The sequence below is a fragment of the Pithys albifrons genome, chromosome 3 (genome assembly GCF_047495875.1).
Source record: "Pithys albifrons albifrons isolate INPA30051 chromosome 3, PitAlb_v1, whole genome shotgun sequence".
NCBI lineage: Eukaryota > Metazoa > Chordata > Aves > Passeriformes > Thamnophilidae > Pithys > Pithys albifrons.
This window is the reverse complement of record NC_092460.1, coordinates 61,631,620-61,645,781: the sequence shown is the minus strand read 5'-3', so window position 1 is coordinate 61,645,781 and position 14,162 is coordinate 61,631,620. Positions and strand designations below refer to the sequence as shown.

The 14,162-nt window shown below is 44.8% G+C and overlaps 1 protein-coding gene across 3 annotated transcripts in view; it reads right to left on the bottom strand.

Annotated features, from left to right (window-relative positions):
- Window positions 1-6,956, bottom strand: part of PAWR (pro-apoptotic WT1 regulator) — a 78,289-nt gene extending 71,333 nt beyond the window's left edge. The window contains exons 1-2 of one of the 3 annotated variants that reach the window (XM_071552168.1): window positions 6,852-6,956; window positions 5,915-6,503 (exon numbers count right to left, since the gene is read on the bottom strand). In XM_071552168.1, coding sequence (XP_071408269.1) covers window positions 5,915-6,376 — 462 coding nt within the window. In that variant the 5' untranslated portion in view covers window positions 6,377-6,503; window positions 6,852-6,956. The other 2 variants (XM_071552169.1, XM_071552170.1) reach the window with 2 other exon arrangements.
- Window positions 6,957-14,162: the final 7,206 nt, after the last annotated feature.

Here is a 14,162-nt window from a genome sequence, read left to right as displayed (position 1 = left end):
CACAAATTTTCTTCACACAGCAGTGAACAACATCTCTGTAGTTCTCCAATGTTCCCCAACCTTGCTTCTACTGGCCAAAGGCTTTCTTTCTTTGCCTTCTTCTTAGCTCCAGAAGAAAATCCCTGCTCAGCCAAGCCAGCATTTTGTCTCATACACTTAACTTCCAACATTTTGAAATTGCCTGCTCCAGTAGTCCTAGGAGGGTAGCATTTCAGAAGTAACCAGCACTGATGGATCCCAGCACCTTCAAAAGGATTTTCCCAGGGGATCTTACTCACTAGTTCCCTGAACAGCCTGAAGTCTGCTCTCCTCATGTCCAGGCTTGAAGATGCTGGCACTTTTCATCATGTCAACAGAGATTTTAAATTCAATTACTTTGTGGTCGCTGTGGCCAAGATGGCCACCAGTCACTACTGCACTCACAAGACCCTCTCTGTCAACAAGCAACAAATCAACCTTTCCGAGTCAGTTCCCTTAATACCTGTACCAAAAAGTTACCCACCAGGTGTTCTAGAAGTCTTCTGGAAGACTGTTTGTACCAGCTGTGTGGTGTTCCCAGTTAACATTTGGCAAGCTGAGGTTCCCCATAAGAACAAGGGTGACTGATTTAGAGGTATCCCTTAGTTCCTTAAAGGATAATTCATCAGTGTTGTCATCCTGGCTGGGTTGCCCATAGCAGACTCTCACAACGCCATCTGTTTGTCCCTTAACCCTTATCCAGTAGCTCTCAGCTGTGCCATTGTCAACTGCAAGGTCCATATATTCCAGTCCCTCTATTACATCAGTCACTCCTTCACCTTGCCTGCCCTGCCCATCCCTCCTGAAGAACCTGTATTTGTCCATTTTAACGCAGCAGTCACAGGAGTCATCCCACCAGGTTTCACGTATGCCAGTGACGTCATATCAGGTCTGGGACTGGGCCAAGGCTCTCATCTCCTCTTGCTTGTTCCTCTTGCTGTGTGCACTGGTGCAGGAACATCTCCAGTACAGCTCAGTGTAGCCAACACTCTCTGGAGAGGACTGAAGGACCTCATTTGCATGAGGTCCTTCAGACTTTTCCATTGCTCACCACTGGCTAACCTGGTTCTCTCCCAGTGGGATGGCACTCCAGATCTGAAAGGTTGACATGCAATGACTTAGAAAGAGCTACTTGGATTCTGGGATTGAAAGTTTTCCAGACTTCTAAGTTTGAGAGGGGAGGTTTGGACTAAATACCATTACATAACTAAGTGTCAGGATATTGAAGGATACCCCTAAACAAAACAAACAAACAAACAAACAAAAGGATAACCTTATCACGTGCTAAAAAAAAGATGGAAGGAAGAAAATATTCCCTCTGAACAGGTATTGCCAGGAGGTTTAGTCAAAACCAGAATTTACAAGGGCATTAACAGCAAAAGAAACTGGATGTAAACAATCTCAATACAATTTTTTTCTCAAAATCTGAAAATGCTTGTACTTACCCTGTAACATCTGAACCATAATGGAACCATAATAAGATGTGTTCACTAAACAAAGCAAGCAGGAGGATGGTCTAACCCATCATGAATGGCTGTCCAGGTCAAATAAACGTATTCCAGATTTCCATTATAACACTAATATTTCTCCATGAATGTTAGGGGCATCAGTGGTCAGAAATAGGTGTTTTTTCTAGTACTTTGAACAAACACTGAGGCTTTTTTCCCCAACACACGCAAAAAGAAGCAAGTTGATTTACCATAAAATAGATGTTAGTCTATGCAAAGACATTACCTCATTAATCTCAAGATATAGCATGGCAAGACCTTAACCCCCAGGCAGCGATTCACTGAGGATATGCTGAAAGCAAACTTCTAGTCAAGAGTCAAACAGCTAGTACAGAATTCCACTGCTCTCTAATTTCCACCCATTCAGAGAAGGATTTCAGTTCCTTTAGAAGGAATCCAGTAATTGCTACACTTGATACACGTAGCACTTGAATCTTCTTTTAAGTTTTTCCAACTGAAACATAGCAACTTTCTGTCCATCTGCTCAATTCAGCACGCTGGACTTCTCTAGTAGCAGAAACTCTTTCTTTCCTCACAGAAAGAGTTCACGGCTCTCTGCTTCCTTCCAATGCTGTTATTCAGTATGACACCTAACAAGCACCACATAGGCAGTGCCTTCTACAGACACAGGCAGATTCTTAGCAGCAAACCATCACTGAGGTTTCAAGGAGTCATACCCTTACTGCTGTCCGTAAGACAAGTGATGAACACTGAGTTGCTGAACATCCTATGCAGGTTCCACACTTGAATGACTTCTACCTCTCACTCCAGTATTTCCCACAAACAGATCAGGAGACTGTTGTGTCTCAAGTCCAGCAGCCTCACGTGCAAAATACATAAATCAGCGCCTTACACCTTTTTAAATAATTCATCACCCTGTTATTAACAGAAGAACACTTCAGAGTTTAGATAACTTCCATCTGGTTAGGTGAAAATGTAAACTTTGTCTATACTGCAGACATTAAATAAAACCCAGCTATATAACTGTTCTTCCTAGGTGAACCAAGCTTTTGATTATATATAAACCTTTTTCAAAAAGGTAACCACAAAAATACTTGTTATTCCTCTGGTTGGGGTTCAGAAAACAAAACAAATCAGAACAACTTACCCACACAGTTATGCTAGCAGAATCCTTAAGTGTAAACATTTACAAAAGTAAAGCTGTACTTTCAAGAGTGCAGCTTGTTTTGCTTGCAAAGGACAGATCTATTATAACACTACAAAACATAACTATCATCCTATATGTGAGTCCTCACAAAGCACTGCAAGTGCATAATGGGAACTGTGTTTCTTGGAGGGATACCAGCACAGTTGTAAATGAGTTAAATGCTGCACGTAAACTCAACAGCTGCATCAAGTAAATAGCTACAAACTGAGAAACACTTTCTAAAGGTGCATAGTACATAGTAATGATAATTGCATACAATTCAGTTACCGAAGAATTGTTATGAGGCAACAAAACCCAAATACCACAGCACTTAATATTTAGAGCAAATCTACCTTTCAAGATTCGACAAGCTATCAAGAAATTACTTTACAACCACTGAAAAGGAAAAAGGATGAGAGTATTTCCAAAGCCATTTTCAAAAGTCACCATTATTTAGATAAGCACTAGTGTTGAGAAGACAAAAACCAGTCTTTATCACAATGTACAAAGTTTCACCACTACTCCCATTCTATCACCACCTGTTTCACAGCTTCCCCTATGGCTTCTGTCCTCCACCAACTTGAACACAAAATACACTTAAGACACAGAACTATTTAAGAACTGACTCTACTGAACAGAAATTAATCATTAATAAATAACAATCTTTTAACATTTTTCATGCCTATTTCAAGATAACTGAGACACCACAAACTTTTGCTTCTCTTATTTTGCCACCTTTGCCATCATTAAATTCTCCAACTGCATTGCAACTGAAATTAGATCCTACTACTTTGGCGCAAAAGCTGGTTTTGTATTCAGCTTTGGGCAGAAAAGCTTCTAGACACTATATCTTCTATGAGTACATTTTTTCAACAGGTACCCATTTTCATTTCTGAGTATCTTATTACCAGTCTCCACCACAGTGGCACAATGATCACAAAAGGGACATATTTAGCATAAAATGGCTACTTGAGAAAGATTATCTTCTGAAAAATAAGACAATGAAACACTCAGCAAAATCTCTAAAATAACATCTCCTGAGAGTTAATTTTAAAACATACACCACACAGAGCTACAAGTGCTAAGTGGTTAAATTCCCTCTATACTACTACCAAGTCACTACGTATAAACCAGTAAAGCTGTGTCTAGGATCTAATGAGGAAGCAAGAAACTGCAGTGCTGCAGACTACTCCAACAAGCCACCATCACAGCCTTCTTTGGGCTGAGAACTTCAACTGACCAGGCTGAATCAAAACTTCAAAAACCATTTTCTTATGACTACACAGTTACATCAAAGATAGGACACAAGTAAACAGTCTGCAAAACATTGGTACACAGGTACTCATATTTGACAGTGGAGGTAGTTTTTGAGGCTGTCCATCATCAGGAATGATCTAGTGTTCCCTAGCTAAACAGTTCTTAGGAATGCATGTGGTCATGATTAAAAACATTTAAGAAATGTGAAATACTAAAAAGAGATAGCCTTGTATATGAGTCAAACATGCAACACCTACTATGTTTCCCTAAAAATACTTTGTACAACAGATGCCTACATTTATGAAATTTGACCCCAAAAATGTGATGAAATGCTTAATTGCTAGTTATAGAAGTAATTAGTATAAAGGTATGGGAAGTTTCCAAGAAGTGGCAACACACGGTGACATGCAGCAAGGTTTAGGCCCAAAAAACATGGAAATGGGTGAGAACTTCTTTCTCAATATCTAAATATGTTACCTTTAATAAACAGACACCCTTGACAATGCAGCAAATGCACATACAGGATTCTAAGGGCTACTGAGCAAGGAACATGTTTCCCTGGAAAGCAAGGCATATTTTGAGCAATACTTTAACAAAACAAAGAAACAAAAACCTCAACCACCACCAAACTAGAAAACTCCAAACCACATGACTCAAAAACTACTGAGGGAACACTAGTTCAGAAAACTAGTTCAAAGAACTAGGACACCAGTTTCAAGGAGCAAAAAGAAATTCATTGTTCAAAAACAACCAACCAAAGGTAGAGTACAATTAGGGATATAGACAGGGTACAGAGCAGAGGACCCTAAAATATTTTATACAACACTTGCTGTAATGTGCAAAACCATGATTAACTGGGCTAGGACTAGTTTACTTAAAGATGCAGCATTTTAACTGTTCCTATAAAAGGGCAGAGGGCAAGTATTTAAGGGGCTCTATATAAACCAAGACACAATCTAGGAGGTTTGCACACTCTGAAGCTGGAAAATTAAAAGAACTCACTTGTACTCATCATTTTCCAAAACAATATTGAAGACCTGTTCCAAAACTCTTCACCTCAAACTAAAGGCTATGCAATTAATTATTTTCAAAAACTACCCTTATAAGGATTTCTACTGCTTCTAAAACTCACTCCTCCACCTTCCAAGACCTTCTCACATGAAAGTGTGTGCTTTGAAAGTGCCTAGGATGTTACAAAAAAACAGTTAGCAATTTCAGGTGTGGAGAACATGACTTCATGTCCTGCCACTTCAGAAACAAAGATTTCACCTTCTAGTGTTACTTTAATAATCTGTAATGGTAACCAGAAGAACTATAAGGTTTTTTACACAAAAATGTGGTGGTCATAATGATTAGTGCAAACCTGTAGAAAAAATCCAGCTCTCTTCACATCATCTGTGGCCTTTTCTATTAACTGCAAAAAAAGCTGCAGTCTTAGTTATCATTCTTCTAAATTCCTCTAGGAGTATTTCAAATTAGTGCCAGATTTTTATACCAGTAGCAAACCGCAGAGGACAGTGGTGTTGGCTGATAAAAATATCTTCTTCTGCCTTCAAAAAAATGCTCTTTAAACCACTACATTTTTTCCAGTGCAGGAAATTCTTCTGAGTTCCAAATCGAATAATATTTACACCTGAACATCTAGTCCGAGTTGATAAAGCAATTTTCTTTCATTACTATTGTTTTGACCATACTTTAACAGGCACGTCTCCGTCTGATCCACCAACAGCCCTAGAACTCCTTGTCGACAAGAAACATTAAAAAAACAAAAAAGCCGTAGGTCGTGACAGGTCTAATTTATCCCGGGTAAATGACACCTGACGTGTCCGTGTGCCGGGATGCCGCCCCGCGATGCCCCCCGCGGTCCCGTCCGGCGCGGTCCCCACACCGTGCCCGCGGTGCGCGCGGCGCTGCGGGAGCGCGGGCGCGGCGGGAGCGCGCGGCAGGACAGGGCACACCGGGGCTGCGCCCCCGCCCCGCTCACCTCGGCGGCAGGGATGTTCACCACACCTGTCGACCTCCTCTTCTCCCGCAGCTTCCTCTTTTCGATCTGCCCCTTGCCCTTCCTGGCGCTGGGACCCGCGCTCTTGCCCTTGGCGGCCAGCTTCTCGTCGCCCTCGGGGCAGTCTGGCGCGGCGGCGGGCTCGGCCCCGCGGCCCCCGGCGAGCACCGGCTCCTTGCTGGGGGCGGCGCGGCCCAGCGCGGCGCTGCCGAGGCTGACGCAGTTCGCGACCCCGCCGGCGGGGGGCGCGGCGCGCTCGGGGGGCAGCGCGTTGTTGTTCAGCTCCGCGGAGGGGCCGCCCCCCGCGGGCCGCGACTCTCCCGCCGCAGGAGCGCCCGGGGCCGGCGGCGCCTGCTTCGCCCGCATCTTCTCCCGCTTGGCTTTCCACTCCTCCAGAAAGTCCGTGGTGCTGCCCCCGGCGCTGCGGTAGCCGCCGGTCGCCATGTTCCCAGCGGGCTGGACAGCGAGAGCGCCCCACAGCACCTCTGCCGCCGCCCGCAGAGGAGAGGTCCCCGCGGGGCGGGCGGGAGAAACGGGGGCGGGGAGAGAGGCTCGGAGGCGCACAAACACCCTGGAGAGAAACAAAAGGGGGGACGTGAGCCATCCCGCCGTCCCGCCAACTCCCCGGGCAGCCCCCGGGGACGGGTCTCCGTCCCCGCCCGCCCTCACACGCTCGGCTCCCACGGCTCGGACCGCGCCGCCCGAGCCCGGCGCGGCGCCCCTCGTTGCCCGGGGCTCCGCTCACCTCTCCGCCCGGCGCTGCCCGCCCCCGGCGCCCGCAAAGCACCGTCCCTCGCCCCCGGGCCAGTGGGTGCCGCGTCCCCCACCCCGGTGCCGTCCCCCGACGCCGCTTGCCTGCCCGGGCAGCCGCGTTCCCGCGCGGAGCGGGCGGGGCGGGGCGAGCGCGGCCGCCGCTCACCTCCCGCCCGGCGGGGCCACGGCTCGGGCGCTCCCCAGCGCCGGCGGCTCCAGGTGAGCGGCACCGCCTCCCGCCGTCCCGGAAGGAGCGGCGCGCCCCCGAGGCTTCCCGAACTCCCTCCCCTTTCCCATCGCGGGGTGGACACAGCCGAAGCCAGGGCGGAAACTGCCGAGATGGCCTCGACAATGGGGTGAGGGCGGAGTAACCCCGCCCGGGCCGGTGCGCGCTGTGATCCGAGGGCCCCGGGGGCCAGCCATGACCAGAGCGCCCCGGGGGCCAGCCCACTGCGGAGCCGGGGCACCTGCCCCGGGCAGCGCCGGCGCGGAGCGAACAAGGACCTCGGCGTTCCCGACGAGAGGGCGAGGGGCACCGCGGCAGGAGCGGGGATGCGCGGGACGGGCCCGCCCTCCGCATCCCGGGCAGCTTTACGGGGCGGCGGACGGGGGCTGCGGGAGTACAGCCTGGAAGGGCCGAAGAAGGCGGTCTGGTGTCATCCCCTCCGCGGGGGCTCCGCCAAACCCGCCCCGCACCTGCCGCAAAGCCTCGGGTGAGGGGCCCCGACGTGCGCCGCCTCCCGTGGGGCAGGTGCCGGGCTCGGCCCTGGGGCGGGGCGGCTCCGGGCACCGGCGGCGAGGCAGGACCTGCCGCGGCTCGGCCTTCGCTCCCCTCGGGGCCGCGCCGCCGGGACGGGAGCGCCCGCCTGGCCTGGAAACGGTGCTGCCGCCGCGCTCCGTCCGCCCGACGGTAGCGGGGCTGTGCCGGTTGGAGAGCCCGGAGCCCGAGGCCCCCCCAGCCCGAGGCTCCCGCAGCAGTGAGTGCCGCGGGGCCGCCCCGCCGCTGGGCAGACCGCAGCGGCTGGCGGAGTTCGCTCCGCGAGCGGAACGTTGGGAAAGACCTTGTAAGAACAAACAAGGATTCAAGCAGTCATGCTGCAAAAGCTTGGAAGATGTCTCGTTTATAAATAATAATATTTCTCGGTGGGGAAACCTGCCCGCGTTAAATGTCAGGGGAAACGAAGATGCAGGGAACGTGGTGGGTGTATGCGGGATCTGTTAAACTGCTCGTGTAGGTGTTAAGATGGGTAAACCTGCATGGAAAAATCGGGGGGGGGGGGGTGTTTGCCCGAACTCACTGTGTCTTTATAGCACCCTGAAAACTGATGGTGGTACTTTTGGAAATCACTGATTTCAATAGCCTTGTGCCTTGATCCTGCTTTATAAGGTATGTGCTGAGGGAAATGAGTAGAGTGGTGCTGCCTTTCCAGCAGACTCGGGACAAGACAAGCTTACATCAGAGGCAGAGGAAATACACCACAGCCTGCGCTTACCAGCTGAGAGCACCTGACCACCTTTTCATCCCCTTTTTTCTCTTTTTCAGATTCAGCCCTGAATTTGTCCAGCTGTTAGTAAAATGCAGTAGGACTTCGGAATATAAACTTTGCAAAGGTTTTTGGTTTCTTTTTACGGAAGAAAATGATAGGTGGTGCTACAGATATAAGTAAAAAGTATCTAGCAAAATGGAGCTCGACATATCTGGTGCTAGGCACTCTGCACAGTGTAAATAACACTGTGCCCAATAGTGTTACAATAGCCCATGTAACCACTTGCACCTTAGCTCTCTACCTTGTTCTGTTTTACAGCAGCTGCCACAGTCTCGCTCTACCAACCTTCTCTGCTCTTCTCGTGATCATTCATTTACTTGGACTTTTCACTGAACTCGTATCTGATTTCTGCTCTGGGTTGGGTTTAGGGGTGTTTTTGCTGTGGTTGGTTTTGAAGGGGTGTTTAAATATTTGTATAAGTAGAAGTTAAGGTGCAATTTTATCACTGCAGATGAAACCTCTTATATTTCAGGCTAAGGGAAAATCCCCAAACAAAACTGGCTAGTTGTTGTGTGTTATGTTGGAAAGCTGTAAAGAGGCAGAAAAATAGATGGTGAAAACACAGCTCTGTACTAGCGCTACTTGTTACTACTCAGCAATACAAAAATTGTGAAGTTGGTCCTAACGAAAGTTTTGACTCGGCACTCTCCTGAAAAAAAATTTTTACCTGCACTCTTGTCTATAGAGTTTTTAAGTTAGACAACTGCTTGATTGTATTTCTAAAAAACATAATCTAGAAAAAGGATTCCTTAAGTGAATTCTTGTCTGCCTTTCCCATCCTTTTTCTCCATTTATAAAATTAAGAGCTTTTCTTGAGAGAATATGTAACCGTGACAATAACAGTATTTCACCTTCATTATTACACACCATGAGCAGGACAGCTGGCCAAAAATCAGTAAAAAAAGTCAGATTAGGAGGCTGTTACTGACAGTATTTGTGTATATGGAGAAATATAACAATGTATTTTAGTTCTTAGGGCTCCCTTAGTTATCTGTTACCCCAGGTTTCACCAGCTGCTCCCTGGAATCCTCTCCCTGGCAGTCCTTAGCAGCTGGCAAGGCTTGGATGTGTATGTCCAACTTTGTATCTGATCTGCCCACCTTTCTTACATGTAGGAGGTGACATGTCCAGGCATTAGCTGCATCTACCAATGCTTTGATTTTATTTTTTCTGCTGTAAAATACATTATGGGGTTTGGCAGGATTTTTGTGCCAAAAAGGCTTTGTGTGCCTTACAGTATGTTATATATTAACAGAAGTTATGTTGTGGTGATTGAGGTTGGGCTTAAGTGCCCAACACAAAAATGCTGACTATCAGATATTTGCATCTCAATAAGGCTGTCTGTGCTGAAGAGCTTTCAGGGATAAACTCCCAAATAATTTAAGTATCATGCTGCATGTTTTCCTCTGCCACAAGGGAGTACAGCTTAATAGCTTGCAAACAGTTTTAGAACAGCACTTTTTTCTTACAAAGAAAAAGAAAAACTTCAGGATGTTCTTAAGGCCTAGAAATACAATTCATTTTATTAGCTATGTTTCTAACTGGCATAATAACAAGGGACATTAAGCCTTAAGATATTGTTTTTTATTGTATTCAATATTATGGAAGGAGATTCTCCCCTAGAGGTAAAATGACCACCGGAATTGGGTAGGATGATCTTGATGTCCTTTGTCATGCCAAAAATACTTAATTTTTCAATTTAGACTAAATCCCATAATTCAGTCTTAAAATCTCAAGGAAATTAATTGCCTTTTGGGATTGGGCACTTCAAAGCTGCTTCCTTTGTAAAGGGTTGCAGGCTGCTTGAGTTCTTTATTCTAGAATTTCAACCAAATTATCCAATCTTATTAAGGTTCTGCGTACAAGTTTATCTGAGCCATAATCTTTTCTGAAGTGGTAGTTTTCAAGGGCTGGAAAATAAAACAATGAACCTAATAATGTATTATTGGCTGAGGAAATTGAGGACAACTTCCAAATTCCTGTTCAATGTCTGTTTGCTTATTACTGTTGTGCTCTGAGCTTAGCAAACATTTGTTATGCCCATTGATGCCTGTATGTTCTGTATTGAAACTCCCTCCCTCTCGCCCTCAACATCTCTGAAAGTTCTCCTCAAAGCCTCTGTTGAGCTTACTGTGTTGTTCTGCCTGTTTCCCAAACACACATGCTCTTTCTTCTGCTCCAGACTTCATTGTGCCACTGCCTGTCTTTCGTGAACTTCCACAAAACTCTTTCACTTAGTGCACTTGTCTACTGTGTCCCATATCTGATCCCCTTTGAAGTCCATTCACTCAGCATTCTTCAGGTTTCTTTTCCCAATCCAACCTTTTTCCATTACGTACTTGTTCTACCTGCTTTATCAAATTAGGTGTATTAAGCTTGCTCTGGTGCTGTCCCATTAAATTTTCTCTCTCTGCTGCTTTAAATTTTACCTGCTGGATAATCCTCACCCACATCATTGTACCCTAACTAACCTGTTTCCCTGCTTATTTCTGCACAATCCATCCTGTAAAGCTGTTGCTTAAAATTGCTATGACTCAGTGAAATCTTACTGCCATCTTTTTGTAGAAATATCTGTTCCTCTTTTTATCCATAAACTTCCAAGACCTCTCTTTAAATCTCTGGCTGTAACTTCCATCTAATCTTCCTGAAAATTCCCCATCCTCCATGACATTTCTAATGTCAGATCTCCCCTGAAAGTAAAGTAATCCTTAAGCATAGCACCATTATTCCTCATGACTCCTCTTTTTTAACCTTTTATTACTAATAGTTGGGTATTTTTGAGTTCTTGTCTAAATGCAGATGAACTGCAACCATTTCCAGTTCAATACTACTTTCTTCTACTGAGCTATGCATGACATTCTGAAAGGCTTAACCTATCATCATGGATTTTTTATTTCCTCAACTTTTCTTGCAGAAATTAATAGAATTATTCTTTTTACCCCCTCACTAGAGCTTCATGTCATAGCACTAAATGTCTGTCAAGGTTTCCCTCTGTAAGGTTCTAACAACCAATTATTTTCTAGTTGCTGTAGTCAGTGGTTTAATTGGATTGCTTTCTTATGGTTTGTGCTTGCAAACTCATACAAGTTTTACAATCCCACTTTTACTGAAATGCCAGTTTTATTCTATTTGCTGTGCTATTGGGTTAGATGCTTAAACCTTTTTTTTTCAGATGCTAGGGCCTGATTTAAAATCTTGTATGTAAATACAACAGATCTTTGTGAAATAGCCGGATTTTTCAGGAGACATTAGCATTCAAGATCAATCCTAGAGTGCATCTTCTAGTCTCGTTTCTGTATGTGTTTTGCCATTCTTGAACTCTGCTATCATTAGACCAAGAATCATAATGTAGGTTTTTTTGAAGTAGTTTGGTTTGACACAAAAACTAGAGTTGTTTCTTGTAGAAAAGTTCATTCATCTGGCTGATGGAGGAATGCAGAGTGAAAAGTCAAAAAATAAACTTATAGCAAAAAGTTACCTTGATTTTTTTTTTAAGTATTTCATCTTACAGCATGAAAAATTAATGCAGAGATTGCCACATGTCTCCAGCTGGCAGTTGTTAGGTAAGAATGACAGTAGGGATGGGAATGGATTCAGTATCTTTGCAGATGACTTCAAAGGCATGATGAGAACATTTTCTGCCACAGTTCAGTCTTGACTGTAAGATGCTCTGTTGCTGTTGCTCGTGTCCTGCGCTGTATGAGGGTACAGAGCCAGGACTTGGCTTCTCTTACTCCTCCTTACTGTTCGTGGTGAGGTTCAGTCAGCATAGCTTTGAAAGAGTTCATTGAGCAATGATGCTATGAGTTCTTTTTTGTCCAAACAGGTACTCCGTAGGGCCAGACTTGAACAGTGACCCAGGCGGGTGTGCCCTGGAGCAACTTATTGAGGAGTAGGGAAGGAAAAACAGAGTCAGAGTGTTACACAGTGAGGTTATAAGGAGGCAGAGAAAAGCTGATGCTGACTTCACAGTGCTTGGGAAAAAAGGGAGGAAAAGGTGGATTCTGTGAAGACAGGCTATGAATATGCTTGAGGACCAGTTTGCAAAAGACATAGAAGCAAATCTCCTGATGGTGGATTAATAGGGCCAGGATATACCATACAAAAGAAGCACTTGGAAGAGACAATTTTGTCCCTACTTTAGGTATCACTGTGAAGAAGCCTAGGGAGCATCTCACAGCAGAGTCCTTAATTATGGAGGATCTAACAAAATTATGGTATTGGGAAGAAACCCAACAAATTAAGAAACTGAAAAATAACAACTTGCCAAACTGAATGGCAGTGATAAAATAGCAGATGGAATTCAATGTAGATAAATGTAAATTGACTTATGTTGGGACAAATTTTCTAAGGTATGATACCACCTAGAAATAGTTGAGCACCACCGAGTCTGTCAAACAAATGCTCCTTCAAAAAGCCGATGCTTCTTTGCTGTAAGAATACAGAGTGTAACACAGAGGCATTGGATTTGACTGCTGACTTACTGGTCCAGCTCCACACTTGCCCTTTTGAGAACAAACTGCTTAGAATGTGGAGGCGCTCTGCTCTCCTTGCATTCCTTCACAAGAGAGAGCTACTCTAGTCTTACAGACATAAGCTAGCCTTGGGTGTTTTCTAGGGTGTGTCTTTGTGGCATGTTGGCCTCTAGAGTCCTGAGTTCTTGGGAATACCCTACGTGGGCAGCTGTGCTGCCACCATCTTTATTAGTGGAGAGTCTGCCAGGTTACCTCACTGCTGTGCCATCTAAGATACTGTCTATCACTTGGTAATGAAGAGTGACTGTACCTATCCATATGACAAATAATATCATAGGTGTAAGTTACCCCTGTAAGATAACCTTAAGTTATCTGAATAACACCACCTTTGTTCCTTTTTGTGATATGTTTCCAGCACCTATGGAGCCTATTCATTCTTCTTAAAGACAGCATCCTCTGACTCAGTCCTGCAAGGATCAGGAAGTTGGACTCAATGATCCTTATGGGTCCCTTCCAACTCGAGATACTTCTATGATCTCTATACAACTAACTCATTTTAAGTTTAAAACATTGTTAGACAGATTTTGGTCCACACTGAAGACAATTCTATTCCTGTCTTTCTGTGTCTCCAAATGTAAGCACACAAATGAATAATTCGAAACCAAATCCAGTGGTTACTGGCTCACTGGCATTCTGTGTTGCTGCTGGTTATAATTCATAATCCTTCAGGGCTGTTGTGTTGTGGGTTTGTTTTGTTTTAATTAACAGCCTTCTCACTTGTAAGAATTATTTTGGTTTTTCAAAGAACCAATACAAAGTCAGTAAAAATTAATTAAGCCTCTTGATTCTCACTGTGTACCTTTTGGTTAAACTGTTATACTTCAGCCTTTTGATCTAACCTCAGGCAGGTGATGAGCTGCAGTAGGGAAGTGCAGCAGGCACAAAACTATGCCCCAAAAGAATCATGGTTAAGGCTGAGGGATCTCCTCAGAGAGCTGACTAAGCTGGCTAAGAGACTTGGCCTTTGCTGAAATGCAGTAGATGATGCATGCAGAATTTAGTGTGATGGCTTTTTACAATGCTTTGTTTGAGCTATCCATTCATTTGGAGATTTTTCTCCTGCACTACAGTATTTCTATGTGCTTCATATGATGGACCATAGTGAAGTTTCCCTGGAAAAAGAAACAGGCAGATATTTCAGCAATTTAGTACTGGTTATTAGTAGCAATCATCTGGAAGTGTCCAAACAGAAACAACAATCAATCAATGGCAGTGAGGTGTCAGTGAGTGTAAGCAAAGGAGGGGGGGAAGCACTTGGAAGGGTTCAGAGTGAGTGTGTTTGAAACCAAACAGACTACAAAGGGAGTGAATCATTTAAAGAATATAAAAAAGAAAGTATACTTTCTATTATTAAAATTTGGTTGATATTTTATATGACAAAATTTATTTCAATGA